The following is a 27,783-nucleotide window of genomic DNA, read 5'->3' as shown; positions in this document are numbered from 1 at the left end:
AGGAACTGCTGTAGAAGACCAACTTACGCTGACTTTATGCTGGCTTGGCAGTACAGCATCAGCGCACAACTTCCATTTCTCAGCAATGGGGGACAATGTAATCTGTGCTCTTGAAGTGGGCTTATCCAAGTAAGCAGCGAGCTGGTATCCCACATTACGATCACTTCTAACAACACGAGCAATGATGGCAAGTACAGCTGGAACAGCATCTTCAAGGAGCTTAACCTGAAAATATCAGTATGCACTTAGTTCATTCCAGTGGAAATGATAAAGATCTCATAGATCGTCTATTCCTCTTTGATACATTATATTTCAGAACACTAGAGCAGATTTTATTTAACCTTTCTTTGGAGGGTCTCAATGCTAGATGCACTGCTGGACCTTGCATTTGACGTCAAGTACTGCAACAAACAAACAAAAAATCATATTTCTTCAAAAGCAAAAAAGCAAGGGAACACGAAAACAAACCAACCAGTAAATTACAATATTGTTCAATATTGTTTTGCCTATTAAAGCAGAAAGAAGCACTACTAGTATGTAATCACATCTTATATTTTTGAGGAGTTACCTGATCCTTATGGAATTTCTGGAAGGGGCCATAGGTATCATTGCCCTAAGAGAAAACATGGCATGAGAAAAACTCATGAGAATCATGATGAGGTTTATGGCATTTTGTGGTAGAGTAGAAACAAATGACGTGTATTATAGTAAACTACAATATATTTATAATTTAAGTAAAGCAGTATAGTGGGAAATACTGATTAAAGAGCAATCTAAGGACCGTTTTAAATTGTGTACTTTTTCTTTGTTTAAACCTTGAGTTTGCGATGAAAAAAACAGACAAACAGACATTGACCTTTTCTGTTATCTAGTGGTAATTATGCTCAGGGAATATTTACCCTAAACATTTGGGAGCTGGAAGATCTTGAGGAGCTACTGGAACTCCTGCTGCTGCTGATGGAGCTTGACTGGCTTGAACGACTTGAACGACTTGAGCGACTCGACCTGCTTGAGCTGCTTGAGCTGCTTGAAGAGTTCTTGTTCTTCAGTCCAGCCTCCAGGATTTCTCTCAGTTTCATCAGGATGATGTTTTCTTCTTGATTTTCAGATTCAGCACTGTATTGCCTAGCAAGCTTCTCAGCTGCATTAGCACCAACGTGAACCTCAAACTCCAGTCTTTCAAGAGCAGGACCATCACCTGATGAAAAAATACAGCATACATCTCATACTGTTATGACATATAATGCAAATAATCATATAAAAATAACCAAATTTAAGTATATGTTCAAGACTTAAGGAACCATAATAAACTCAGGACATACCTCTTGCCACTGAAATGCGAGCTTTGTGCTGTCCAACCAAGTAGTACAGAGGGTTGTAGCCCATGAAGCCAGCATGGCGTGAGGCAACCTCAACACATCCTTTAACATGGAAGTAGGGAACAGTACCACACAAGGTCTTCTGAATTGAAGCAGGAATCCAGGACTCAGCACCGACGGGCACTGCAGGTGCCAGAGATGCTACTCTCTCAGCAGGGAGATCCTCAATATTTCTGGCTACAGCAAGAGTCTCAAAGCTGTTAAAAGAAACAATGATGAGTCAGGAAATTAGTTAAACACACGCCTTGCAGCAAGACCTTTGCAGTCATGATATTAAATATGTTTAATCTGTTCAAGAAGAACAGTTTTTCACTCTTGCAACCCTTACCTGACAGCAGCAACATGATCGGGAGTAGCAGCAGGAAGAACCTCCACCTTGAAATTTCCCTTTGGAAGATCAGCTCTCACAGCCACTTTTCCTGGTACAGCAGTGTGGACCTTTCCTTTAGCCATGACAGCAGCCTGAATCAAGGCAGTGTTCACTCCAATCACAGCAAAAGTGTGTATGGCAGCACTGCAACACAAACAAGAAGAAGCAGATGCTTTTATGTAATTCACTGAGGTTTTATGTTCAAACATTAAAAATATAGCTGTGAAAGTAAGTACCTTGGTCTAGCCTCAGCTTTCACCTGGAAGTCTGAGTTCTTCAACTGATCAAGAGAGACAGTCTCTAGCTGCTCAGGTAGGCGAGGTGTGATGTCGGCCTTCACTGAAAGAATTAATAAAATAATGTAATAAAAAAATCTGATTTGGATATTTAATGCTTGTGTTTTACACTGAGGTGAGAATCTTACCATTAACAGCTGCAGCAGCAACAGCAGCGGTGTAAAAACCAAGCTCTATGGGCACACCAACAGCAGTGGGGATAATGCGGCGAATCTCAGCTGCCAGCAAAGGCTTGGTATATTGGAAGGCGATTCCATCCTGCAAGGCTTTAACGGCCTCCTTCATCAGTTCGCGTGCACGTGGTTTTGCAGTCTGTGGGGTTTGAAGAAGATTTGATGATATTTTACATGCAATTTTCAATGTAAGATACAGATTTATTTCTAAAAGAGCAATGGATCAAAAAAAAATACCTGTGCTGCCTGATCAATGATCTGCTCAATGAAGGTTTTATCAATGTTGGCAAAAGCAATTTCCTGTCCAAAGAGTTTCACATAGATGGAGGCCAGTGGCTGAGTAGCCGGTAGAGCCTTCCAGTTCATCAGCTTGGAGAATAAAAATAGAGGAAATATATAATAATAATAATAAGATTTAAAATGAATAATAATCCTTACAAATAAAACACAAGCAGTGTTTGTAGCTTACTGCTCTCAAAGTGTGCTTTATCTTGGTCATGCGATCAGCATTCTCATCTCCAGCAGGAGTTCTCTTTAGAGCTTCTTGGAGTCCCTCAGTTCTCACACCAACCTGAATGAAATAAACACATAAATGACGGTTACAGTAATGAAAAAAGAATGCAATTAATGCAACCAATTCTTAAACAATATATAAAAAATATATATATCTTACCTCAAGAACATCAGCAGCTGCTCCGGCCAAGTAGGCACGAGTTTTTGCAACAACAGCTCTGGGCAAGATGGTGGCAGCATCATTGATGATGAAAGCACTTCCAGCTGCACCAACCATGACAGGAGCTTTAAAGAGAAAATAGATTTTATTACATTATTGAAGAGGCTTTCATTAATGTAGCAAAGCTCATATAAAACTAATGTTATTGACACGTACAAACATAAAGGTCCAAGTGGAGAGCAGTGCTTGAAAGGTAGCTCAGTCTGTCCATTTTGGGGCACAACATTCTGATGGCGACATTAGCTGCAGCAGCCCTGTAACCAACAAAACCGTCAGTTTTCATTTTGATTTTACAGCAGCAAAAGGGAATTTACTGAATTTGAAAGAAAGGCATTCTTACACATTCATCAAATCAGGGGACATGCTTCTGGTCAGAGACTTGATGTGAGAGTATGCGAAGCTGGCAACTTCCATGCTGGGCTCTTTATCCATAGCTCCAGCAACAGTGGACATTAGAGCCACTGAGGGCTTGGTCTCGAAAAGTGCAATACAGGCAACCATACGCACTTCAGGATGAAGAGTCCTATCCATAAAAAGTTGCAGGGCCACTGGCTGAACCTAAACACAGGAACAAGGTAGATAAAGCCAGACTGTGTTGCTAAACCGTCCAAAAGATCAGTGTGGTTAAAGATTCCTACTATCTTTGGCTCCTTCTTGGCAATGTTCCTGAGAGCCAAGATGGCATCAACTTGGACTTTCATGGGCATGTTTGCAGCAGCAGCTCCAAATCCTGGCAGGATCTTCATGATGGGTTTAAGGCTAGCAGGGTGACCAGCATTGCCCAGAGCTTTCACAGCCAGGGTGACTTCAGAAATGTCAGCCTTGGAAATGGCTTCAGCAGCAAGGTCATGGATGGGCTGATAAAACAAGATCAAATAAACATTTTACACCATTATTTAAATATGAATAAGAAATATTTTATAGCAAATCATTATATCTGTAAACTCGTTATTCTTTGATTTTCTGTCAGAAATATAGTGAAACGTCTGAAAACCAGATATAAATGTACGAAAGAATGAATGTACAGATGTTTTTACCTTGAGGAGATCAGGAGAACAGGACGGATCTTCAGCGCAGTGTCTGGCAACCATGGAACCATAACCAAGCATAACCACCTCATGCACTGCTTGAATTGCCTTGATTTTGGGGCTCAGTGCTAGACGCTGTTCAACAGAGCACCAGGTCAAAATTCAGAAAGGTTTATACAAACATATGACTTATAATACTTTAGATCATTGAGTGGTTTTCAATCCTGATCCTGGAATGCCTCTACTTTGTGTCTCACTGTGTTTTTTCCCATACTGCTTTTACACTTCCTTTTTACCCAAAAAGTTATTGGTATTTTTAAAGGTGCAGTGGTATTCCAGGACCAGGACTTGGTCAGTAAAGACATGGACTCACAGCAATGTGCTGAATAGCTCCCTGGTCAGCTGTGGCCATGTGCAGACCAACCAGTAGGGCCTGAGTGAATTCAGCGGTGGTGAATTCACCAGCATTAAACTTTTCCTCAATGAAGCGCAGTGCCACTGATGTTCCCGCAACAGGGGCTGCATCCAGAATCCAACGTCTGACAGAATAAAAGATGTTAAAAAAAATATATACATATATATATTATAGTGCTGCTTTTATTTTTCTAACAAATTTCTCAGCTAATTTTACCTGTGAACTGGTTTGGTCTTGTACTGATCCCAAATGGTTTGAATGTTCTCAAAAGTAGCAACACGCAGGAGTTGGACAAGCTGAAGGAACTTCAGTGGAGCATCTTCATGGATCACATCCATATCGTTTGTAGCCAGATGATTCAAAACTTCTACAATCTAAAAAAAATGAAATGATTCAAATCACCACTTATCAACAAAGACAATGATTTTCTGGAAATGTCATGATTCAAATCACCACTTATCAGTGAACACAGTGAATTTACAAAAATGCTTTAATGAGAACAATTGCTTGCTGCAACTAAACTTTTTTAGCTCGATTAAAATGATAGTTGGCTTCTTTGTGGCTTCCATTGCATATTTCTCTGCAGCCCTCTATGACATTTCATATGATTTATAGTTCTTGACTTATAATACTTAAATTACTAAAGACTTACGATTTTCAATTAGTATTTCTTTTCTAGACTTATAATATTGGATAATAATATTAAGATTAAATAATAATATTAACATATATAATTAAGTATTTTTCTTCTAAATTCATACTAGTATTAAGTAAGATTTTGGAAATTAGTAGGGATACCTGAGCCTCTGCGTTGTTGATCTTCAGAAGCTGAATGGGGGTCTGCAGAATTTCAGTGGCAAACTCGTATTTCAAGGATCCACGAGCTGCATAATCACCACCGATTGGAGCAATAGCGGTGTTCTGTACTTCCAGCAGTGTCAGAGTTTGCCTGATATGAGAAACAATTATTATTATTGTGGACATTGTTTATAAGTTTTTTCAAAATGCTACCAGTAAAACATCATACGTGGCTTTCATTTGGGCTGCTCCAGTGATGGTATTGAACAGTGAGAACTGGTGTAGCTCCTCAACTGTAGCCTCGGCGACCACAGCTCCAGCATCTGATGGCTTCATGATGTAGGTGTGAGTTGCAGTTCCGGTCAAACTCTGAAGCCTCTGTGGTGAGGAAAGAATGAGTTTCAGAAGGTAAGTGTTTTTTATTTACTTGTAAAGAGCTAGCTCATGAACATGCTGACAACATTTGAGCTCACCTGCTGGCATTCAGCACACTTCTCAGCATAAGCCAAACCAATATCCTTGATGACCCTCTCATGGCAGTGGGTAAAGTCTTTAGATTTTCTCACAACAATCTGATTGGTCTTTGCATCTTCACTGATCATATAGTGGGCCTTGCAGACTCCATGAGTTCCAGCCTAAAGAGATTAAATATCTTCATTAAACCAAACAGAATGTGATTTAAATAATAATGAATATTTAATATTTAAAGTGTTTTTTTGTGTTACCTCATGCATCTCATAGACATTCTGGGTGTTCTTGAGATTGAGCTGAAGGATGTTGAGGATTCCTCTGTACAAGTTCAGGACAGTAGCAGACACTCCAGCCGGGGCGTAAATCTTACCAACCACACCACTAGCATATTCAAATTTGATGGGAATTTGAAGCTGAGCGTTCAGTGCGGCGAGGAGCTTTGCAGCGGGACTGAAAGAATCCTGAGGCCAGATGCCGGCATACTCGAAGAGCTGAGGATCCTGGAGCTAAGGGCAAAACAATCACAACATTTGTTAAAAATGCTCATATTAGTTTAGTTGTGCTACAGCAGTTCAATGTGACCATGTGTGTTTTACAAAGAAAAAATGTTGACACATTTGACACAGTTAAGAATAGCTTTACCTTCAGAAGAAAGGTGGTCGATGCTTCAGCCCTGATGAGAACCTTGCTGCTGACTTTTACACCAGCCTTGCCCAGACCCTCCTGAGGCAGACCGCCCAAAAGCAGACCCTCATACTTGTATACATAGGTCTTACCAGCGGCAAACTCTGGAACTGGTTAAATATTCACTGTAAGTTCTATGAATATATATATATAAAATGTCAAGATCTAAAATGTTATAGAAATACTTATTACTTACCAAGGTTGATCTGTTGACTTGCTAATTATTAAGAAAAACAGAAAGTATCAATTTAGCATCAATATTACTCATAAAAAAACTTTCAATTAATTAGAAATCTAGTAGTAAGTTTACAACTTACCCACAAGGGCCACAGTCAGGGCAAGCACAACAGCTCTCATGGCTGGTGGTTTGTGATGAATGCTTATAATGAGGGCATTTATATAGTCAAATTTTTGATGACTAAACAGTCACTTCTATATGAATTATTAACTCTGTAAACTGTGTTCAGCTGTGTAAGATAAGTCCTGATTGGTCAAGCGAATAACAAATCAATTGGCATCATGTCAGGTTAACCTGTCCTCTTAATTTTGTCAGGACGATTCCAATGTCCATATCTCACTTTCAACTGAGTTGTCTAATATATTTGCTATTCCACATTCTGAAATGGTTTTTTTAAATAAATATTTTGTAAATGTCATTTATTTCATTTTTAAATACAATATATTGATTTAACTGTAACTTGATGTATTTATATTAACTTAAGTTTTGCTGCAATCAACCCCTTTTGATTAAAACCAATCACATTTTACTATTGCATGAAAGTCTTTATCAATTCAAATTGATTAACCTCTGTCATTATGTTTTACTGCAGTAAACTAAGTAATCTCTAATTGCACAAATACCACTGTAAATTTGTAAAGCTGTTAAAAGATAAAGCAGTATAACATTTCTGCATGTTCTTCATACATCCAAATTCCAGATTATGTGTGTTATCCAGAGCACTTCACATAAGTATTTTTTTATAGTGTTTACAGCCTCTGTTGCTAACTGATGTTCATTACATGGAGCTTTTAAGTCTAACCAGTCATTCATTCATTGATTTGCTCCTCCTCTAAAATTTAATTCAGTTATATAGATTATAAATACTTTGATGATAAATACGAATAAAGGTGAAATGCACAAAAATCAAACATACTTCATACCTCTGACATACTTCATACTTGAATCCACCACCTATCTATTGTTGATCCCTGATTTATCAGTTAGGGTCAGTGTGCTGGAGCCTATCCCAGCCGGCATCGGGCGGAAGGCAGTATACGCCTGGACAGGCTGCCAATCCATCACAGCCCTACTCGAATCATTAATATTATACGCTGTAGAGAGAGAAATATTGATTCCTTTCAATCTTTATATGATTATTATATTTTAATAATGAGTACAATCATTTTATTATTAAAACCTCATTACTAACTAACTACATTCCAACTTGTGGAACATGGTGCAGGCCTGGCATGCAGGAATGAATGAATATTAAGAAATGACCTGAAGTTGATCAGATAAATATAAAATGTTTTTGGTTTGTACTGTCAGCAAATAAATAAAGAGCACATCTCTTACGTCCAAACTTTGTCTGATTTGGTGTTGTACATCTGTGGCAGTGGGACTAAATGAAATACCTAAGTTTAATGACAAAGTGGCGTGTCTCAATGTTTTTGTACATATATTTATTGTGCTCAGGTAACAGATACTTATTAAGATATAGTGAGATCATTTTCCTTTCATTTTGTCACATATTAGCCTGTGTCTGTCCTGTGTTTTTCCCTCTTTTGGTTTTCTGTGCTCCTGCCCTGTTTTCCTGTCTTGTGTTTCCAGCCATGTGCTTTTTTGAGCACATGGCATTGTTTTGTTATTGTTCTGTCTCCGCCCTAGCCCCGCCCTAGCCCTGCCCAAGCCATTAGTGTTGTCACCTTGTGTCTCATTTGTAACTCCGCCCCCTCATTACTTCCACAGGTGTCCCTAGTGTGTGCCTGTGTATAAATACCTCATGTGATCCATTGTTCTCTGTCGCGCTTTTTGTTTGACCGTGTTCGTTAATCTTTCCAGATCGTGTTTAAATGTTTTGTTTAGCCTCAGACCTGTTGTGTTGTTTGTCCTCAGTGTCTCAGGTAGTGATGGGCAGATGAAGCCTCATTGGGTGTATGGCACATTTCCCAAACTGTATCGACACTGTGTTGAAACTATGTTGCTGTATCAATTAATGGCGACATCTGCTGGACTAAGAAAGTCATTGCAAGCAACTGCGCGAGGAAATGCATCGGTCACGTGGTTTTCCTTAAAATGATACGCGGTCCGACACAGGGGCTCGCCTTGTTTGCTCGGTGCATGCGCTGAAGTTTCAGTGTCGTCAGACCCATCGCTACCAAACGATACAGGAAGTGTATCGGTCACGTGGTTTTCCTTAACTTGATACGCGCACCGACACGGGGTTTCGCCTTGACAGCTCGGCGCATGTGTCGAGGTTTCAGGGACGTCAGACCCATCACTAGTCTCAGGTTTCCTTTATTTAGTTTGTTTCTTTGTTTGCTTAGTTTGCTTGTTTGGTTCAGTATTTTAGTTCATCCTCTGTTTCATAGTGTTTTGTTTTAGTTACCTTTTCTTTTTATACTCCCTAGTGTTCCTTTCTTTGTTAGTTTATATATGGATAATAAAAAAGACTTGCATCCTGCCTCCTCCTCCTTGTTACATAAAGCGCGACCTACTGAGGATGTAGCAAGTCTGTATTCGGCGATGCAGGAACAGCAGGAGTTTTTGGAGAGCCTTGTGTCCAAGCTTCAAGACGGACAGCCGCTGGTATTACCCTCATTGATGTCTTCCCCCTGTGAATATGATGGGGAACACGGGACCTGTGAGGGCTTCATCATGCAGTGTTCCCTCTACCTCGACCATTTGTTGTGCCCTACCCTTCCAGAACTTATAAAGGTACTTTTTATCAAGACTTTACTGAGGGGTAGGGCTTCACAATGGGCGGACATTGTGTCTGACCAAAGGCCTGAAAAGGCAAAGACGGTGGAGGGACTCTTTGAGCTACTGAAGCTCAGATTTTCAAGAGCACCAGCAGCTCCCGCTGATCCAGCCTCAGCTCCAGCTCCAGCAGCTCCCGCTGCTCCAGCCTCAGGACCAGCAGCTCCCGCTGCTCCAGCCTCAGCTCCAGCAGCTCCCGCTGCTCCAGCCTCAGCTCCAGCTCCAGCAGCTCCCGCTGCTCCAGCCTCAGCACCAGCAGCTCCCGCTGCTCCAGCCTCAGCTCCAGCAGCTCCCGCTGCTCCAGCCTCAGCTCCAGCAGCTCCCGCTGCTCCAGCCTCAGCTCCAGCTCCAGCAGCTCCCGCTGCTCCAGCCTCAGCACCAGCAGCTCCCGCTGCTCCAGCCTCAGGACCAGCAGCTCCCGCTGCTCCAGCCTCAGCTCCAGCAGCTCCCGCTGCTCCAGCCTCAGCTCCAGCAGCTCCCGCTGCTCCAGCCTCAGCTCCAGCTCCAGCAGCTCCCGCTGCTCCAGCCTCAGCTCCAGCTCCAGCAGCTCCCGCTGCTCCAGCCTCAGCACCAGCAGCTCCCGCTGCTCCAGCCTCAGCTCCAGCAGCTCCCGTTGCTCCAGCCTCAGCTCCAGCAGCTCCCGCTGCTCCAGCCTCAGCTCCAGCTCCAGCAGCTCCCACTGCTCCAGCCTCAGCACCAGCAGCTCCCGCTGCTCCAGCCTCAGGACCAGCAGCTCCCGCTGCTCCAGCCTCAGCTCCAGCAGCTCCCGCTGCTCCAGCCTCAGCTCCAGCAGCTCCCGCTGCTCCAGCCTCAGCTCCAGCTCCAGCAGCTCCCGCTGCTCCAGCCTCAGCACCAGCAGCTCCCGCTGCTCCAGCCTCAGCTCCAGCAGCTCCCGCTGCTCCAGCCTCAGCTCCAGCTCCAGCAGCTCCCGCTGCTCCAACCTCAGCACCAGCAGCTCCCGCTGCTCCAGCCTCAGCTCCCGCTGCTCCAGCCTCAGCTCCAGCAGCTCCCGCTGCTCCAGCCTCAGCTCCAGCAGCTCCCGCTGCTCCAGCCTCAGCACCAGCAGCTCCCGCTGCTCCAGCCTCAGCTCCAGCAGCTCCCGCTGCTCCAGCCTCAGCTCCAGCAGCTCCCGCTGCTCCAGCCTCAGCTCCAGCAGCTCCCGCTGCTCCAGCCTCAGCTCCAGCTCCAGCAGCTCCCGCTGCTCCAGCCTCAGCACCAGCAGCTCCCGCTGCTCCAGCCTCAGCTCCAGCAGCTCCCGCTGCTCCAGCCTCAGCTCCAGCTCCAGCAGCTCCCGCTGCTCCAGCCTCAGCACCAGCAGCTCCCGCTGCTCCAGCCTCAGCACCAGCAGCTCCCGCTGCTCCAGCCTCAGCACCAGCAGCTCCCGCTGCTCCAGCCTCAGCTCCAGCAGCTCCCGCTGCTCCAGCCTCAGCTCCAGCTCCAGCAGCTCCCGCTGCTCCAGCCTCAGCTCCAGCACCAGCAGTGCCTGCCGCCCACGTGGTACCCACTGCTCCTGACCCTGTGCCCGCGGCTCCGGCCGCCTCTGACCCTGTGCCCGCGGCTCCGGCCGCCTCTGACCCTGTGCCCGCGGCTCCGGCCGCCTCTGACCCTGTGCCCGCGGCTCCGGCCGCCTCTGACCCTGTGCCCGCGGCTCCGGCCGCCTCTGACCCTGTGCCCGCGGCTCCGGCCGCCTCCGACCCTGTGCCCGCGGCTCCGGCCGCCTCCGACCCTGTGCCCGCGGCTCCGGCCGCCTCCGACCCTGTGCCTGCGGCTCCGGCCGCCTCCGACCCTGTGCCCGCGGCTCCGGCCGCCTCCGACCCTGTGCCCGCGGCTCCGGCCGCCTCCGACCCTGTGCCCGCGGCTCCGGCCGCCTCTGACCCTGTGCCCGCGGCTCCGGCCGCCTCTGACCCTGTGCCCGCGGCTCCGGCCGCCTCTGACCCTGTGCCTGCGGCTCCGGCCGCCTATGACCCTGTGCCCGCGGCTCCGGCCGCCTCTGACCCTGTGCCTGCTCCCAGAACTTTGTACACCCCCAGACCAGCTCCCAGGCCAACCCCCAGAACTGTGCCCAGGCTGGTCTCACAGACCTCAAGAACTTTTGCCAGTCCTGGGCATCCTATTTTGTTTGTACCCATGTCTCTCCCTGTCCTGGTCCCCGTGTCTGTGTTTGTTCCCGTTCCTGTCCCTGGTGGTTTTCCTGTTCCCGTCCCTGTCACCATATTTGTGTCAGTCCCAGTAAGTGTATTTGTCCCAGTTCCCCTGCCCAGTCTTGTCCAGTCCCAGTTCCCGGCCACTGTCCAGTCTCCATCCCTGTCTAGTGTCCAACCCTCTGTCCAGTCTAAGCCCCGTGTCCAGTCTTTTGTCCAGTCCTTGTCCCCTGTCCAGTCTCAGCCCCCTGTCCAGTCCCTGTCCCCTGTCCAGTCTTTTGTCCAGTCCTTGTCCCCTGTCCAGTCTCAGCCCCCTGTCCAGTCCTTGTCCCCTGTCCAGTCTTTTGTCCAGTCCTTGTCCCCTGTCCAGACTTGTCCAGTCCTTGTCCCCTGTCCAGTCTAAGCCCCCTGTCCAGTCTTTGTTCATGTCCCCTGACCTGTCTGCATCCCTGCCCAATGTCCAGCCCCCTGTACAGTCTGCATCCTTGTCCAATGTCCAGCCACATGTCCAGTCTCTAGTTCAGCCCCCTGTCCAGTCTGTGTCCTTGTCCAATGTACAGCCCTCTGTCCAGTCTCTGTTTCTACCACCTGTCCAGTCTCCGTTCCAGTCCAAATTAGTACCCCCTGTCTAGTTTCCGGACTCTGTTCCAGCCCCTGTGTTCGTCCCCAGGTCTTGTCTAGCCCTGTCTTTTGTTTTTCTGTTCCCTCTCTCTCGGCGCCTCTGGTAGTGGCGCCGTTGAGGGGGGGTAATGTCACATATTAGCCTGTGTCTGTCCTGTGTTTTTCCCTCTTTTGGTTTTCTGTGCTCCTGCCCTGTTTTCCTGTCTTGTGTTTCCAGCCATGTGCTTTTTTGAGCACATGGCATTGTTTTGTTATTGTTCTGTCTCCGCCCTAGCCCCGCCCTAGCCCTGCCCAAGCCATTAGTGTTGTCACCTTGTGTCTCATTTGTAACTCCGCCCCCTCATTACTTCCACAGGTGTCCCTAGTGTGTGCCTGTGTATAAATACCTCATGTGATCCATTGTTCTCTGTCTTTAAATGTTTTGTTTAGCCTCAGACCTGTTGTGGTGTTTGTCCTCAGTGTCTCAGGTTTGCTTTATTTAGTTTGTTTCTTTGTTTGCTAAGTTTGCTTGTTTGGTTCAGTATTTTAGTTTATCCTCTGTTTCATAGTGTTTTGTTTTAGTTACCTTTTCTTTTTATACTCCCTAGTGTTCCTTTCTTTGTTAGTTTATATATGGATAATAAAAAAGACTTGCACTTGCATCCTGCCTCCTCCTCCTTGTTACACATTTGTTCCCACAGTTCAGTAGGTTGATTTGTAAAGTATAGAAGGTGAGTAAATGGACAAGTATATTGTACAGTGTACAAAAAGAGAGATAACAGAACAGATGACCTGGTATGTGCTATGACCTAGGATTGTGTGATCTCGACCTCAGTGCTGTTCTTTGGACTTAAATATCCTGTGTAAACAGGCCTGTTAACATCACAAATGTTTACACACAGGCTTTAATCTAATGTGTATTTGTTGAAAATTATATTTCTGATTATTTTAAAACCTCTTTATGAATCTAAAAACTGGAAGTGCACGTATGAACCTTTTGATACAGAATACAATGCATTTGTAAATGAAACTGAAATGGAAAACAATAAGTACATGTGCAGTAACATAGTTACATTTAAATAGTATAAAAATAAATGCAATGTCCCTAAATATAAAGATTTAACTACACAAGTAAATCAGCAGCATTTCAACAGTAAATTTGGAGCCCAGCAAGGATTGTGTTTCCAAGGATCATGTTTCCTCGTGATAACCTGTTCTCCAATAAAATAAGGTTAAACACTAAACATTACACTTGATAATGATTTAAGGTAAAGATAAGTTCAGGTCTGATACAAGAAGAGAACATTCATAGAAAACTGATCATATGACAGCAAAGCAAATCAAAGCACCTGATTGACTGTGATAGATTTTCAGTAAATAAACAAGATTATGGAGTGGTGGGGCACTGTTCTAATTCAACGAGCTTTTAGCATAGAATTAGCAAAAACATGAAAAACAGCTAAATGTGTCCTAACAGTATGAGGACACTGAGCACATTCTAGTGATTTAAAAAAAATAAACCAATAAGATTTAAGAATTAATTTAGGTAACAGGAAAAAGTGTTGAGACTGACATCCTCAGTCATAGTTAAAAAAGGTAAACTATAGAGAAACTAATGAGGGAACTAACTAAGGTAACTTCCTGTTGTAGATGTGTCTTGGAGAATGTTCCAGATCTTTCAGGTGGGGTAATGTGTTATGATAACAGGAACGAGTGAAACCCAAGGACACAACCAAAATGTGTTTAAATGTATTATTTAAAATATTTTGAAAGCACAGATGGGATTTGGACTCAACATTACTAAATAAATTACAACTCTGTATGATTTTAATAGTTTAAATGTACACTCTGCTTAATAATAAAATGTTTTTATTTTGTGTGCACATTTTTACATGTGACTTCCTGGGGACAGAAATGGCACCAATGGTATGTCCCAATTATATTTATATCATTGGTGTCAATTAAACTACTAGTAAATAGTTGTATGTTTGAGGGACGATACAGCCATTGTGGGGCACTGGAATAAAGAATGAATAATAAATTGAGAACACGTTTTTACTCTATAGATAAATTACTCGTCTCAGCTTGGTTGTAACTAACGATTTCTGAACTTTCAGCGAGCGCACCACGCGGACAGCAGGACAAACTGAACGAATGATACAGACGAGTTCCGGTGATAGTGTGGGCAAGGTCACACGCTTCATCCTCTCCCCGCCGCCCTCGAAGAGTTTGGTGACGGCTCGGTGGCGAGACTAATCCCCACCATAGAGAGAGAGCAGTGGCGAGAGCAGCTGCGCACCCCGCGCCCACAGCACGACCAGCAGCAGCGAACAGTCCATGATGCAGCGCAGCAGATCCACGAGCGCCAGGCTGACCAGCAGAGCGTTGATGCCCGTCTGGAGCAGGGTTGCCAGGACCCCAAAAAATATCCAGCCCATAGTCAGTCTAAAACCCGCCCTTCAAAATGTATCATCTGTCACACGTTTGAACAAATGGCAAAAGAACTATGAGTCTCAGTGGAGTGCAGTGGATATAGTGGGTATCCCGTCTGCAAAACCATCCCACCCCCCGCCAAGCGTCACACAGATCAACATTACAATAACTACATCTTCTCTGTCTTGACTGAGTTATATGAACTTAATACACATGAAGAGACCCAACACTCAATGCTTAATTTTCCTACAAGTAAAGATGTTCAACAAATATTATTCATTTGTATGCCGACAGTTGCCAAAACATTAAGTACAAACAAATATCACCAGTCAGCTAGCCTATTATTGTGAATTAGTTTCCCACAGAAGAAGAGCCTTTAAAAGGGCTTTTTAATATGATGTGACTCAATATCTCTTTTCTTTGTAGTCGCAAGTCCGTGAAAGTTAGCTAACTACTGAAATAAGCCAGCATGTGCGCTGTTTTACGACTAAGCAACGCGTACCCCTTCAGCAGAGCACTGAATAGGGGTTAGACAGCTATTTAATAGTAACATCTCTCCCTCCTGAACTCTCTTCTCTCCTCTTATGATTTCTGGTTACACTGTGATTTCTCTGTCACTCTCTCTCCTGCTCTCCTTTTCACACTGTCCTTTCTTATGTCGTCATGATTCTTATTGTTGTAGTCAGTCTTCCAGGAAGATTTATTTTAGTGTTGACTCGTACACCTTTGCCCACCTTGTTGACTCAACATCCAAGGCAACACCCACTTTCTTTTTTCTTTTTTTTTTTGGTGGCCATTCATTTTTAAAAGTAGCCCAAACAAGCCGAATTTGGCGGAAAACCCGAAGAAGGACAAGACAAATTATGACTAAAATTTTAGTCAAACTTGTTTGCCTTATTAATTTGCATGAAAAATATAACAACGCGTTACTAATTCCAAATTAATCATGTGCGTTAAGCTTTAAGGTTGACAACCCAAACATGACCTCTGAAGGAGCGCCTATTTTTTGTGTGTTTTCACAATGGGTTTCTCACAGATGCTTCATCAATTCACCATGAAGCTATTTTTGTAAATGGTAGATGCTACCTCATACAGATGCGCCAAGGATCACTCTTCTGATATTACATTGAGACTTTGTGCTTATTTTTGGGTGTTTTGCTGCTATTTCATATAAGCTGTAGGTTTACACACTTTCTAAACATATACAGGTTGTGTCAAAGTCAAAGAGGTTTTTATTGTCATTTCAGCTATATACAGAGTACACAGTGAAATGAAACAACGTTCCTCCAGGGACCATGGTGCACATAAACACAGTGTAGACGGAACAATAGTGCAACAGTACAAAAGTGCAGACAGACAATACAACACAATACAGACAAAGAATAATAAATAACAAGACAGTGTGCAAATTTTGCAGTGTGCAAAAAAGACCAGGTGAGGTAGTAATTACTCTATTACACAGTGTGCAATAGAGTCCAGTGAGGTAGTAGGGTTTTTAGTGCTTTCCATTTTCTGGGGTAAGTGGGGTAAGAGTGTGTGTGCATGTACAGAAAAACCATCAGTTCAGTCTCTGCAGTTAAGGAGTCTGATGGCTTGGGGGTAGAAGCTGTTGCAGAATCTGGTCGTGCTGGACTGGATGCTGCGGTACCTTCTTCCCGAAGGCAGGAGGGAGAATAGTTCGTGTGAGGGATGAGTGGGGTCATTCACAATGCTGGTTGCTTTGCGGATGCTGCGGGTGGTGTAAATGTCCGTGATGGAGGGGAAAGAGACGCCGATGATCCTCTCAGCTGTCCTCACAATACGCTGGAGGGTCTTGCGGTCAGAGACGGTGCAGGTCCCAAACCAGGCAGTGATGCAGCTGCTCAAGATGCTCTCAATGGTCCCTCTATAGAAGAGTGTGAGGATGGGTGGAGGGAGACGGGCCTTTCTCAGCTTCCGGAGGAAGTAGAGACGCTGCTGGGCTTTCTTGGCTGTAGAGCTGGTGTTCAGGGTCCAGGTGAGGTTATCTGCTAAGTGGACACCAAGGAACTTGGTGCTCTTAACAATCTCCACAGAGGACCCGTCGATGTTGAGTGGAGAGTGGGTGTGTTGTGCTCTCCTGAAGTCAACAACCATTTCCTTTGTCTTGTCCACATTCAGGTGAAGGTTGTTGACTGTACACCAGTCTGTCAGCCGCTGCACCTCCTCTCTGTATGCTGACTCGTCGCCTTTGGTGATGAGACCCAGCACGGTTGTATCATCGGCGAACTTGATAAAGCTGTTAGAACTGTGTTTTGCAGCACAGTCATGAGTCAGCAGGGTGAACAGCAGAGGACTCAGGACACTGCCCTGGGGGGCCCCCGTGTTCAGTGTGATGGTGCTGGAGGTGCTGCCCCCGAACCGGACTGACTGGGGTCTCCCCGTCAGAAAGTCCAGGATCCAGTTGCAGAGGGGGGTGTTGAGGCCGAGCGAGCTTAGCTTCCTGGTGAGGTTCTGTGGGATGATGGTGTTGAATGCTGAACTGAAGTCTATAAACAGCATTCTGACGTAAGTGTCCTTCTTCTCCAGGTGGGTGAGGGAGAGATGAAGGGTGGTGGTGATGGCATCGTCCGTGGAGCGATTGGGACGATACGCAAACTGCAGGGGGTCCAGTGAAGAGGGCAGTTGTGTCTTGATGTTCCTCATGACTAGCCTCTCGAAGCACTTCATGATGATGGGTGTAAGTGCAACGGGACGGTAGTCATTGAGGCAGGACACTGTGGACTTCTTCGGCACGGGAACGATGGTGGTGGACTTGAGGCACGTTGGGACAGTGACGCTGCACAGGGAGATGTTGAAGATGTCCGTGAGAACATCTGTCAGCTGGTCTGCGCACTCCCTGAGCACTCTGCCGGGGATGTTGTCTGGTCCTGCAGTTTTTTGTGGGTTGACTCTGCGCAGAGTGTTCCTCACATCCACTGCAGTTAGGCACAACACCTGCTCGTCCGGCTTGGGCATGGTCTTTCTCGCCATCGTGTTGTTTTGTGCCTCAAACCGTGCATAAAAGTTGTTTAGGGCATCAGGGAGGGAGGCATCACGTTCACAGGACGGTGGCATTGTCCTGTAGTTGGTGATTGCCTGGATGCCCTGCCACATGCGCCGCGCGTCACCCGTGTCCTTGAAGTGGCTGTGGATTCTCTGGGCGTGTGCGCGCTTTGCCACTCTGATAGCTCTTGACAGGTCGGCTCTCGCTTTCCTCAGGGCCACCTTGTCACCCACTCTGAAGGCAGAGTCGCGGGTCCTCAGCAGCGCACGTACCTCAGCAGTCATCCAAGGCTTCTGGTTTGGGCGTGTGGTGATGGTCTTGGAGACAGTGACATCATCAATACACTTGCTGATGTAGCCAGTGACTGATGCTGCATACTCCTCCAAATCAACAGAATCGCCTTCAGTAGCAGCCTCCCTAAACAATGTCCCATGCAGTGCACTCAAAACAGTCCTGAAGGGCAGAGATGGAGCCTGCCGGCCAGGTTTTCACCTGCTTCTGAACTGGTCTGGAGCGTCTGATAAGTGGTGTGTATGTTGGAGTCAGCCACACACACATGTGATCCGAGAAAGCGAGGTGGGGGCGGGGCTCCGCCCGGTACGCACTGGGGATGTTTGTGTAAACAAGATCCAACGCGCTCGCTCCTCTCGTTGCAAAGTTCACATGTTGGTGGAATTTAGGGAGCACTGACTTGAGATTTGCGTGGTTGAAATCTCCGGCGATAATAAACAGTCCGTCTGGGTGTTTGTTTTGCAGATCGCTGATAGTCCGATAGAGTTCACACAGAGCCTCTTTAGCATTAGCACCAATGCTAGCGCTGGGTGGAATGTAGACAGCAGCTATTAGCAGCTATTAGGTCTGCACTTGACTATCAGGAACTCCACCAGCGGAGAGCAGTGTTTGGCGACAGTCACAGCGTTGTTACACCATTCCGTGTTGATGTAAACACACACGCCTCCACCTCGGGTCTTCCCGGATAGAGCCGCGCTTCTATCGGCTCTGAACGCGGTTAGCCCGGCTAGCTGAATGGCGCTATCCGGAATGTTGTCGTTAAGCCATGATTCCACAAAAACCAAAACACAGCAGTCTCTGAACTCACGCTGGGTAGTTCGCTGGAGTCGGATGTAGTCCAGTTTATTGTCAAGGGAACAGACGTTTGCAAGAAAGAGCGATGGTATAGCCGGCCGGCTAGGACTAGCCTTTAGCCTCGCGCAGATCCCGGCTCTCTTTCCGCGCTTACGCTTACGCTCGCACCGCTTGCGATGGCACTTCCGCTGGGCTCCGGCGTCAGGAAACACCGCGGGCTGGCGGCCTGGGTCTCTTAGCAGGCTAAGCTCAAGTAGCGTCTGTAGAACCACGTCCGGTAGCGTGTTTTCTGGCTGGTTTCTCCACTGTAGCAGGGTCTGGCGGTGGTAGAACATGTGCACGGGTGTTCCGATGCACATATTTGCAGGAACTAAACGGAAAATACGACAAATAGTAACACAAAAGCACCATTTAACGGACCTGGAGCGGCCGCTGCGTGTTAACGCTCCGCCATCTCGGGTATCTGATATGTAATGGTTTCTAACCCATTAAACACCTCAAATCCTCATTGTTTCATAACAGTACATCCAGAGTATGACATAACTATCCCACATATTCTTACTAGCAATAGCATGAACTAATTATTTGTTAATATTGTGACTGTGGTAGGACATTATATTTAGGTTTTGTGTGCAAACTGCCTTAGGAAGAACAGATATTCTTTAAAAGCTGTATGGAACAACATTGCCCTCAGGTGACAAACTTTTTTCTTGATATTTCTGCTAGCCTATGCACCACTATGTTGCAGACAAAATTGGGTTTGAGGTTATCTGTTTTTTTTTTTTCAACCTTCCATAGACTACCAACATTTTCAAGGTGTTTTATTTTAACTTAATGGGGACACCCATGAAGAATTTCATGAGATAACCTTTCTCTAATTCACACAATAAAGTTGCAGTAGAATGTGAAGAGTTAAAACTTTTGTCCATATCTGGCAAGAGGTCGAAAACACCAAGCATTGAGCTGTGGAGCCTCCACACAATACCTATAAGATAAGTTGGGGATGAGGTGAGAGGTCTGATCATTCACCATCCTGATCTTAATAACATTCTTTTTACAGAATGAAAAAACTCAAGAGTGCATTAAAGTCTTGTAGAAATCATTTCCTGCACAGATACAGTTATTGTCACTTCTTGTGGGCAGGATGTTCAGACATCCTTGTCCCAAAGTGATTAAAAAAAGAAATATTTCGATTTTTAGGCGCTATTACCTGTTTAAAGCTAAAGTAATGATGCAATTGTGATTTTATTTACAATGAGACATTAATGACAATAAAAACACAAAAGACGTTCTTGGATGCTCATAATGTTCTTTATTTGATTAGCTTTATAATGAAATCAGTTCAGCTTTAGGCAAGAATGTCATTCAGCCATCTCTCAATAATGGCGTGAATATCAGTCTTCATAACCAAAGCACGGATGTCAGCCTTCTGAATGATGTCACGAACGTATGGATTCTCAGTGATGGCACGAACATATGGATGCTCGAGGATGGCACGAATTTCTGCATTCTCATTAATGGTGTGAATGTCAGAATCCTGTATGAAGGCCCAGATCTAATTTTGGAATTGCTCAATGTATTCAAGCACTTTGTCCTTTATAGCCTCTAAATATTTAAGGACAGCACGAATGTCTAGATTCTCAAAGATGTCACGAATATTCAGGTTCTGAATGGCGCCACGGATGTCCAGATTCTCAAGAGCTGGAATGCGTCCATCTTTTTCAATGGGCACAGCAACAGGAACAGCCACATTCATCTTTGACAGGGTCATCTAGTATTGAGAGAATACAGAACAAACAGTGGTCAGTTAAATGTGTTAAATATATAAGACTATTTTATAACACCTCAATAAAATATACTCACCTTTGGAGCTCTCACAATGATGTTCACAGACTTCTGAGTTGGTAGTGCAATAATGAAGGCAACCTCCTTGTCTTTGTTGTTTTCAGCTTTATCAAGAGAAAATCCAGCCAGACGAGCTGCTTTGAGCAATGGGATATACTCAGTGGCGACTCTGATAGTAGAAGGAAAAAAGGACATGCTGAGTATAATTCAGTCTGACAAACTACCAAAGTTTTATTTGATATACTTTTAAATACTACCTTTGAGCATGCATGGCTGCACGGGTCAGAAGACTTGGTAGTTTGTCCCACGCCACTTCAAAACGAGCAGCAGGGTTTGATTCAATCACTCCAGCCTCAGCCTTTACAGTAGCAGAATAGTCCTGGCACTCTGGTCCCCATCCAAGCTTAGCCTAAAAGAAGTGTCAGTGCAATCAATATTAAATATTCACATTTTGTTTTTGTCTTCTCACATAGGAACTGCTGTAGAAGACCAACTTACGCTGACTTTATGCTGGCTTGGCAGTACAGCATCAGCGCACAACTTCCATTTCTCAGCAATGGGGGACAATGTAATCTGTGCTCTTGAAGTGGGCTTATCCAAGTAAGCAGCGAGCTGGTATCCCACATTACGATCACTTCTAACAACACGAGCAATGATGGCAAGTACAGCTGGAACAGCATCTTCAAGGAGCTTAACCTGAAAATATCAGTATGCACTTAGTTCATTCCAGTGGAAATGATAAAGATCTCATAGATCGTCTATTCCTCTTTGATACATTATATTTCAGAACACTAGAGCAGATTTTATTTAACCTTTCTTTGGAGGGTCTCAATGCTAGATGCACTGCTGGACCTTGCATTTGACGTCAAGTACTGCAACAAACAAACAAAAAATCATATTTCTTCAAAAGCAAAAAAGCAAGGGAACACGAAAACAAACCAACCAGTAAATTACAATATTGTTCAATATTGTTTTGCATATTAAAGCAGAAAGAAGGAAGATGCACTACTAGTATGTAATCACATCTTATATTTTTGAGGAGTTACCTGATCCTTATGGAATTTCTGGAAGGGGCCATAGGTATCATTGCCCTAAGAGAAAACATGGCATGAGAAAAACTCATGAGAATCATGATGAGGTTTATGGCATTTTGTGGTAGAGTAGAAACAAATGACGTGTATTATAGTAAACTACAATATATTTATAATTTAAGTAAAGCAGTATAGTGGGAAATACTGATTAAAGAGCAATCTAAGGACCGTTTTAAATTGTGTACTTTTTCTTTGTTTAAACCTTGAGTTTGCGATGAAAAAAACAAACAAACAGACATTGACCTTTTCTGTTATCTAGTGGTAATTATGCTCAGGGAATATTTACCCTAAACATTTGGGAGCTGGAAGATCTTGAGGAGCTACTGGAACTCCTGCTGCTGCTGATGGAGCTTGACTGGCTTGAACGACTTGAACGACTTGAGCGACTCGACCTGCTTGAGCTGCTTGAGCTGCTTGAAGAGTTCTTGTTCTTCAGTCCAGCCTCCAGGATTTCTCTCAGTTTCATCAGGATGATGTTTTCTTCTTGATTTTCAGATTCAGCACTGTATTGCCTAGCAAGCTTCTCAGCTGCATTAGCACCAACGTGAACCTCAAACTCCAGTCTTTCAAGAGCAGGACCATCACCTGATGAAAAAATATAGCATACATCTCATACTGTTATGAAATATAATGCAAATAACCAAATTTAAGTATATGTTCAAGACTTAAGGAACCATAATAAACTCAGGACATACCTCTTGCCACTGAAATGCGAGCTTTGTGCTGTCCAACCAAGTAGTACAGAGGGTTGTAGCCCATGAAGCCAGCATGGCGTGAGGCAACCTCAACACATCCTTTAACATGGAAGTAGGGAACAGTACCACACAAGGTCTTCTGAATTGAAGCAGGAATCCAGGACTCAGCACCGACGGGCACTGCAGGTGCCAGAGATGCTACTCTCTCAGCAGGGAGATCCTCAATATTTCTGGCTACAGCAAGAGTCTCAAAGCTGTTAAAAGAAACAATGATGAGTCAGGAAATTAGTTAAACACACGCCTTGCAGCAAGACCTTTGCAGTCATGATATTAAATATGTTTAATCTGTTCAAGAAGAACAGTTTTTCACTCTTGCAACCCTTACCTGACAGCAGCAACATGATCGGGAGTAGCAGCAGGAAGAACCTCCACCTTGAAATTTCCCTTTGGAAGATCAGCTCTCACAGCCACTTTTCCTGGTACAGCAGTGTGGACCTTTCCTTTAGCCATGACAGCAGCCTGAATCAAGGCAGTGTTCACTCCAATCACAGCAAAAGTGTGTATGGCAGCACTGCAACACAAACAAGAAGAAGCAGATGCTTTTATGTAATTCACTGAGGTTTTATGTTCAAACATTAAAAATATAGCTGTGAAAGTAAGTACCTTGGTCTAGCCTCAGCTTTCACCTGGAAGTCTGAGTTCTTCAGCTGATCAAGAGAGACAGTCTCTAGCTGCTCAGGTAGGCGAGGTGTGATGTCGGCCTTCACTGAAAGAATTAATAAAATAATGTAATAAAAAAATCTGATTTGGATATTTAATGCTTGTGTTTTACACTGAGGAGAGAATCTTACCATTAACAGCTGCAGCAGCAACAGCAGCGGTGTAAAAACCAAGCTCTATGGGCACACCAACAGCAGTGGGGATAATGCGGCGAATCTCAGCTGCCAGCAAAGGCTTGGTATATTGGAAGGCGATTCCATCCTGCAAGGCTTTAACGGCCTCCTTCATCAGTTCGCGTGCACGTGGTTTTGCAGTCTGTGGGGTTTGAAGAAGATTTGATGATATTTTACATGCAATTTTCAATGTAAGATACAGATTTATTTCTAAAAGAGCAATGGATCAAAAAAAAATACCTGTGCTGCCTGATCAATGATCTGCTCAATGAAGGTTTTATCAATGTTGGCAAAAGCAATTTCCTGTCCAAAGAGTTTCACATAGATGGAGGCCAGTGGCTGAGTAGCCGGTAGAGCCTTCCAGTTCATCAGCTTGGAGAATAAAAATAGAGGAAATATATAATAATAATAATAAGATTTAAAATGAATAATAATCCTTACAAATAAAACACAAGCAGTGTTTGTAGCTTACTGCTCTCAAAGTGTGCTTTATCTTGGTCATGCGATCAGCATTCTCATCTCCAGCAGGAGTTCTCTTTAGAGCTTCTTGGAGTCCCTCAGTTCTCACACCAACCTGAATGAAATAAACACATAAATGACGGTTACAGTAATGAAAAAAGAATGCAATTAATGCAACCAATTCTTAAACAATATATAAAAAAAATACTTACCTCAAGAACATCAGCAGCTGCTCCGGCCAAGTAGGCACGAGTTTTTGCAACAACAGCTCTGGGCAAGATGGTGGCAGCATCATTGATGATGAAAGCACTTCCAGCTGCACCAACCATGACAGGAGCTTTAAAGAGAAAATAGATTTTATTACATTATTGAAGAGGCTTTCATTAATGTAGCAAAGCTCATATAAAACTAATGTTATTGACACGTACAAACATAAAGGTCCAAGTGGAGAGCAGTGCTTGAAAGGTAGCTCAGTCTGTCCATTTTGGGGCACAACATTCTGATGGCGACATTAGCTGCAGCAGCCCTGTAACCAACAAAACCGTCAGTTTTCATTTTGATTTTACAGCAGCAAAAGGGAATTTACTGAATTTGAAAGAAAGGCATTCTTACACATTCATCAAATCAGGGGACATGCTTCTGGTCAGAGACTTGATGTGAGAGTATGCGAAGCTGGCAACTTCCATGCTGGGCTCTTTATCCATAGCTCCAGCAACAGTGGACATTAGAGCCACTGAGGGCTTGGTCTCGAAAAGTGCAATACAGGCAACCATACGCACTTCAGGATGAAGAGTCCTATCCATAAAAAGTTGCAGGGCCACTGGCTGAACCTAAACACAGGAACAAGGTAGATAAAGCCAGACTGTGTTGCTAAACCGTCCAAAAGATCAGTGTGGTTAAAGATTCCTACTATCTTTGGCTCCTTCTTGGCAATGTTCCTGAGAGCCAAGATGGCATCAAGTTGGACTTTCATGGGCATGTTTGCAGCAGCAGCTCCAAATCCGGGCAGGATCTTCATGATGGGTTTAAGGCTAGCAGGGTGACCAGCATTGCCCAGAGCTTTCACAGCCAGGGTGACTTCAGAAATGTCAGCCTTGGAAATGGCTTCAGCAGCAAGGTCATGGATGGGCTGATAAAACAAGTTCAAATAAACATTTTACACCATTATTTAAATATGAATAAGAAATATTTTATAGCAAATCATTATGTCTGTAAACTCGTTATTCTTTGATTTTCTGTCAGAAATATAGTGAAACGTCTGAAAACCAGATATAAATGTATGAAAGAATGAATGTACAGATGTTTTTACCTTGAGGAGATCAGGAGAACAGGACGGATCTTCAGCGCAGTGTCTGGCAACCATGGAACCATAACCAAGCATAACCACCTCACGCACTGCTTGAATTGCCTTGATTTTGGGGCTCAGTGCTAGACGCTGTTCAACAGAGCACCAGGTCAAAATTCAGAAAGGTTTATACAAACATATGACTTATAATACTTTAGATCATTGAGTGGTTTTCAATCCTGATCCTGGAATGCCTCTACTTTGTGTCTCACTGTGTTTTTTCCCATACTGCTTTTACACTTCCTTTTTACCCAAAAAGTTATTGGTATTTTTAAAGGTGCAGTGGTATTCCAGGACCAGGACTTGGTCAGTAAAGACATGGACTCACAGCAATGTGCTGAATAGCTCCCTGGTCAGCTGTGGCCATGTGCAGACCAACCAGTAGGGCCTGAGTGAATTCAGCGGTGGTGAATTCACCAGCATTAAACTTTTCCTCAATGAAGCGCAGTGCCACTGATGTTCCCGCAACAGGGGCTGCATCCAGAATCCAACGTCTGACAGAATAAAAGATGTTAAAAAAATATATATACATATATATATTATAGTGCTGCTTTTATTTTTCTAACAAATTTCTCAGCTAATTTTACCTGTGAACTGGTTTGGTCTTGTACTGATCCCAAATGGTTTGAATGTTCTCAAAAGTAGCAACACGCAGGAGTTGGACAAGCTGAAGGAACTTCAGTGGAGCATCTTCATGGATCACATCCATATCGTTTGTAGCCAGATGATTCAAAACTTCTACAATCTAAAAAAAATGAAATGATTCAAATCACCACTTATCAACAAAGACAATGATTTTCTGGAAATGTCATGATTCAAATCACCACTTATCAGTGAACACAGTGAATTTACAAAAATGCTTTAATGAGAACAATTGCTTGCTGCAACTAAACTTTTTTAGCTCGATTAAAATGATAGTTGGCTTCTTTGTGGCTTCCATTGCATATTTCTCTGCAGCCCTCTATGACATTTCATATGATTTATAGTTCTTGACTTATAATACTTAAATTACTAAAGACTTACGATTTTCAATTAGTATTTCTTTTCTAGACTTATAATATTGGATAATAATATTAAGATTAAATAATAATATTAACATATATAATTAAGTATTTTTCTTCTAAATTCATACTAGTATTAAGTAAGATTTTGGAAATTAGTAGGGATACCTGAGCCTCTGCGTTGTTGATCTTCAGAAGCTGAATGGGGGTCTGCAGAATTTCAGTGGCAAACTCGTATTTCAAGGATCCACGAGCTGCATAATCACCACCGATTGGAGCAATAGCGGTGTTCTGTACTTCCAGCAGTGTCAGAGTTTGCCTGATATGAGAAACAATTATTATTATTGTGGACATTGTTTATAAGTTTTTTCAAAATGCTACCAGTAAAAACATCATACGTGGCTTTCATTTGGGCTGCTCCAGTGATGGTATTGAACAATGAGAACTGGTGTAGCTCCTCAACTGTAGCCTCGGCGACCACAGCTCCAGCATCTGATGGCTTCATGATGTAGGTGTGAGTTGCAGTTCCGGTCAAACTCTGAAGCCTCTGTGGTGAGGAAAGAATGAGTTTCAGAAGGTAAGTGTTTTTTATTTACTTGTAAAGAGCTAGCTCATGAACATGCTGACAACATTTGAGCTCACCTGCTGGCATTCAGCACACTTCTCAGCATAAGCCAAACCAATATCCTTGATGACCCTCTCATGGCAGTGGGTAAAGTCTTTAGATTTTCTCACAACAATCTGATTGGTCTTTGCATCTTCACTGATCATATAGTGGGCCTTGCAGACTCCATGAGTTCCAGCCTAAAGAGATTAAATATCTTCATTAAACCAAACAGAGTGTGATTTAAATAATAATGAATATTTAATATTTAAAGTGTTTTTTTGTGTTACCTCATGCATCTCATAGACATTCTGGGTGTTCTTGAGATTGAGCTGAAGGATGTTGAGGATTCCTCTGTACAAGTTCAGGACAGTAGCAGACACTCCAGCCGGGGCGTAAATCTTACCAACCACACCACTAGCATACTCAAATTTGATGGGAATTTGAAGCTGAGCGTTCAGTGCGGCGAGGAGCTTTGCAGCGGGACTGAAAGAATCCTGAGGCCAGATGCCGGCATACTCGAAGAGCTGAGGATCCTGGAGCTAAGGGCAAAACAATCACAACATTTGTTAAAAATGCTCATATTAGTTTAGTTGTGCTACAGCAGTTCAATGTGACCATGTGTGTTTTACAAAGAAAAAATGTTGACACATTTGACACAGTTAAGAATAGCTTTACCTTCAGAAGAAAGGTGGTCGATGCTTCAGCCCTGATGAGAACCTTGCTGCTGACTTTTACACCAGCCTTGCCCAGACCCTCCTGAGGCAGACCGCCCAAAAGCAGACCCTCATACTTGTATACATAGGTCTTACCAGCGGCAAACTCTGGAACTGGTTAAATATTCACTGTAAGTTCTATGAATATATATATATAAAATGTCAAGATCTAAAATGTTATAGAAATACTTATTACTTACCAAGGTTGATCTGTTGACTTGCTAATTATTAAGAAAAACAGAAAGTATCAATTTAGCATCAATATTACTCATAAAAAAACTTTCAATTAATTAGAAATCTAGTAGTAAGTTTACAACTTACCCACAAGGGCCACAGTCAGGGCAAGCACAACAGCTCTCATGGCTGGTGGTTTGTGATGAATGCTTATAATGAGGGCATTTATATAGTCAAATTTTTGATGACTAAACAGTCACTTCTATATGAATTATTACCTCTGTAAACTGTGTTCAGCTGTGTAAGATAAGTCCTGATTGGCCGAGCGAATAACAAATCAATTGGCATCATGTCAGGTTAACCTGTCCT

General features: G+C 43.8%; 2 protein-coding genes across 5 annotated transcripts in view; both read right to left on the bottom strand.

Annotated features, from left to right (window-relative positions):
* Window positions 1–27,783, bottom strand: part of LOC111192118 (vitellogenin-like) — a 77,772-nt gene that overhangs the window by 18,227 nt on the left and 31,762 nt on the right. For 2 of the 4 annotated variants that reach the window (XM_049464415.1, XM_049464408.1), the window contains exons 1-25: window positions 24,682–24,687; window positions 6,665–6,718; window positions 6,544–6,564; window positions 6,306–6,457; window positions 5,918–6,169; window positions 5,666–5,827; window positions 5,422–5,570; window positions 5,193–5,343; window positions 4,611–4,768; window positions 4,353–4,518; window positions 3,989–4,114; window positions 3,590–3,808; window positions 3,292–3,509; window positions 3,108–3,205; window positions 2,892–3,016; window positions 2,688–2,789; window positions 2,456–2,587; window positions 2,174–2,357; window positions 1,986–2,088; window positions 1,708–1,893; window positions 1,323–1,576; window positions 900–1,198; window positions 569–613; window positions 342–401; window positions 28–225 (exon numbers count right to left, since the gene is read on the bottom strand). In XM_049464415.1, coding sequence (XP_049320372.1) covers window positions 28–225; window positions 342–401; window positions 569–613; window positions 900–1,198; window positions 1,323–1,576; window positions 1,708–1,893; window positions 1,986–2,088; window positions 2,174–2,357; window positions 2,456–2,587; window positions 2,688–2,789; window positions 2,892–3,016; window positions 3,108–3,205; window positions 3,292–3,509; window positions 3,590–3,808; window positions 3,989–4,114; window positions 4,353–4,518; window positions 4,611–4,768; window positions 5,193–5,343; window positions 5,422–5,570; window positions 5,666–5,827; window positions 5,918–6,169; window positions 6,306–6,457; window positions 6,544–6,564; window positions 6,665–6,704 — 3,600 coding nt within the window. In that variant the 5' untranslated portion in view covers window positions 6,705–6,718; window positions 24,682–24,687. Of the gene's footprint in view, window positions 1–27; window positions 226–341; window positions 402–568; window positions 614–899; window positions 1,199–1,322; window positions 1,577–1,707; window positions 1,894–1,985; window positions 2,089–2,173; window positions 2,358–2,455; window positions 2,588–2,687; window positions 2,790–2,891; window positions 3,017–3,107; window positions 3,206–3,291; window positions 3,510–3,589; window positions 3,809–3,988; window positions 4,115–4,352; window positions 4,519–4,610; window positions 4,769–5,192; window positions 5,344–5,421; window positions 5,571–5,665; window positions 5,828–5,917; window positions 6,170–6,305; window positions 6,458–6,543; window positions 6,565–6,664; window positions 6,719–24,681; window positions 24,689–27,783 lie in introns of those variants that run through there. The other 2 variants (XM_049464395.1, XM_049464399.1) reach the window with 2 other exon arrangements.
* The window catches only part of LOC111194722 (vitellogenin-like), a 291,932-nt gene continuing 284,029 nt past the window's right edge, over window positions 19,881–27,783 (bottom strand). The window contains exons 2-28 of the mRNA XM_022679416.2: window positions 27,562–27,616; window positions 27,441–27,461; window positions 27,203–27,354; window positions 26,815–27,066; window positions 26,563–26,724; window positions 26,319–26,467; window positions 26,089–26,239; window positions 25,507–25,664; window positions 25,248–25,413; window positions 24,884–25,009; window positions 24,485–24,703; window positions 24,187–24,404; window positions 24,003–24,100; window positions 23,787–23,911; window positions 23,588–23,689; window positions 23,356–23,487; window positions 23,074–23,257; window positions 22,886–22,988; window positions 22,608–22,793; window positions 22,223–22,476; window positions 21,814–22,112; window positions 21,483–21,527; window positions 21,249–21,308; window positions 20,935–21,132; window positions 20,694–20,845; window positions 20,455–20,605; window positions 19,881–20,362 (exon numbers count right to left, since the gene is read on the bottom strand). Coding sequence (XP_022535137.2) covers window positions 20,147–20,362; window positions 20,455–20,605; window positions 20,694–20,845; window positions 20,935–21,132; window positions 21,249–21,308; window positions 21,483–21,527; window positions 21,814–22,112; window positions 22,223–22,476; window positions 22,608–22,793; window positions 22,886–22,988; window positions 23,074–23,257; window positions 23,356–23,487; window positions 23,588–23,689; window positions 23,787–23,911; window positions 24,003–24,100; window positions 24,187–24,404; window positions 24,485–24,703; window positions 24,884–25,009; window positions 25,248–25,413; window positions 25,507–25,664; window positions 26,089–26,239; window positions 26,319–26,467; window positions 26,563–26,724; window positions 26,815–27,066; window positions 27,203–27,354; window positions 27,441–27,461; window positions 27,562–27,601 — 4,119 coding nt within the window. The 5' untranslated portion in view covers window positions 27,602–27,616 and the 3' untranslated portion in view covers window positions 19,881–20,146. The remainder of the gene's footprint in view (window positions 20,363–20,454; window positions 20,606–20,693; window positions 20,846–20,934; window positions 21,133–21,248; window positions 21,309–21,482; window positions 21,528–21,813; window positions 22,113–22,222; window positions 22,477–22,607; window positions 22,794–22,885; window positions 22,989–23,073; window positions 23,258–23,355; window positions 23,488–23,587; window positions 23,690–23,786; window positions 23,912–24,002; window positions 24,101–24,186; window positions 24,405–24,484; window positions 24,704–24,883; window positions 25,010–25,247; window positions 25,414–25,506; window positions 25,665–26,088; window positions 26,240–26,318; window positions 26,468–26,562; window positions 26,725–26,814; window positions 27,067–27,202; window positions 27,355–27,440; window positions 27,462–27,561; window positions 27,617–27,783) is intronic.

Source organism: Astyanax mexicanus, chromosome 1 (genome assembly GCF_023375975.1).
Source record: "Astyanax mexicanus isolate ESR-SI-001 chromosome 1, AstMex3_surface, whole genome shotgun sequence".
NCBI classification, from domain to species: domain Eukaryota; kingdom Metazoa; phylum Chordata; class Actinopteri; order Characiformes; family Acestrorhamphidae; genus Astyanax; species Astyanax mexicanus.
Note: the sequence above shows the minus strand (reverse complement) of the source record. Positions and strands in the feature narration are given on the sequence as shown.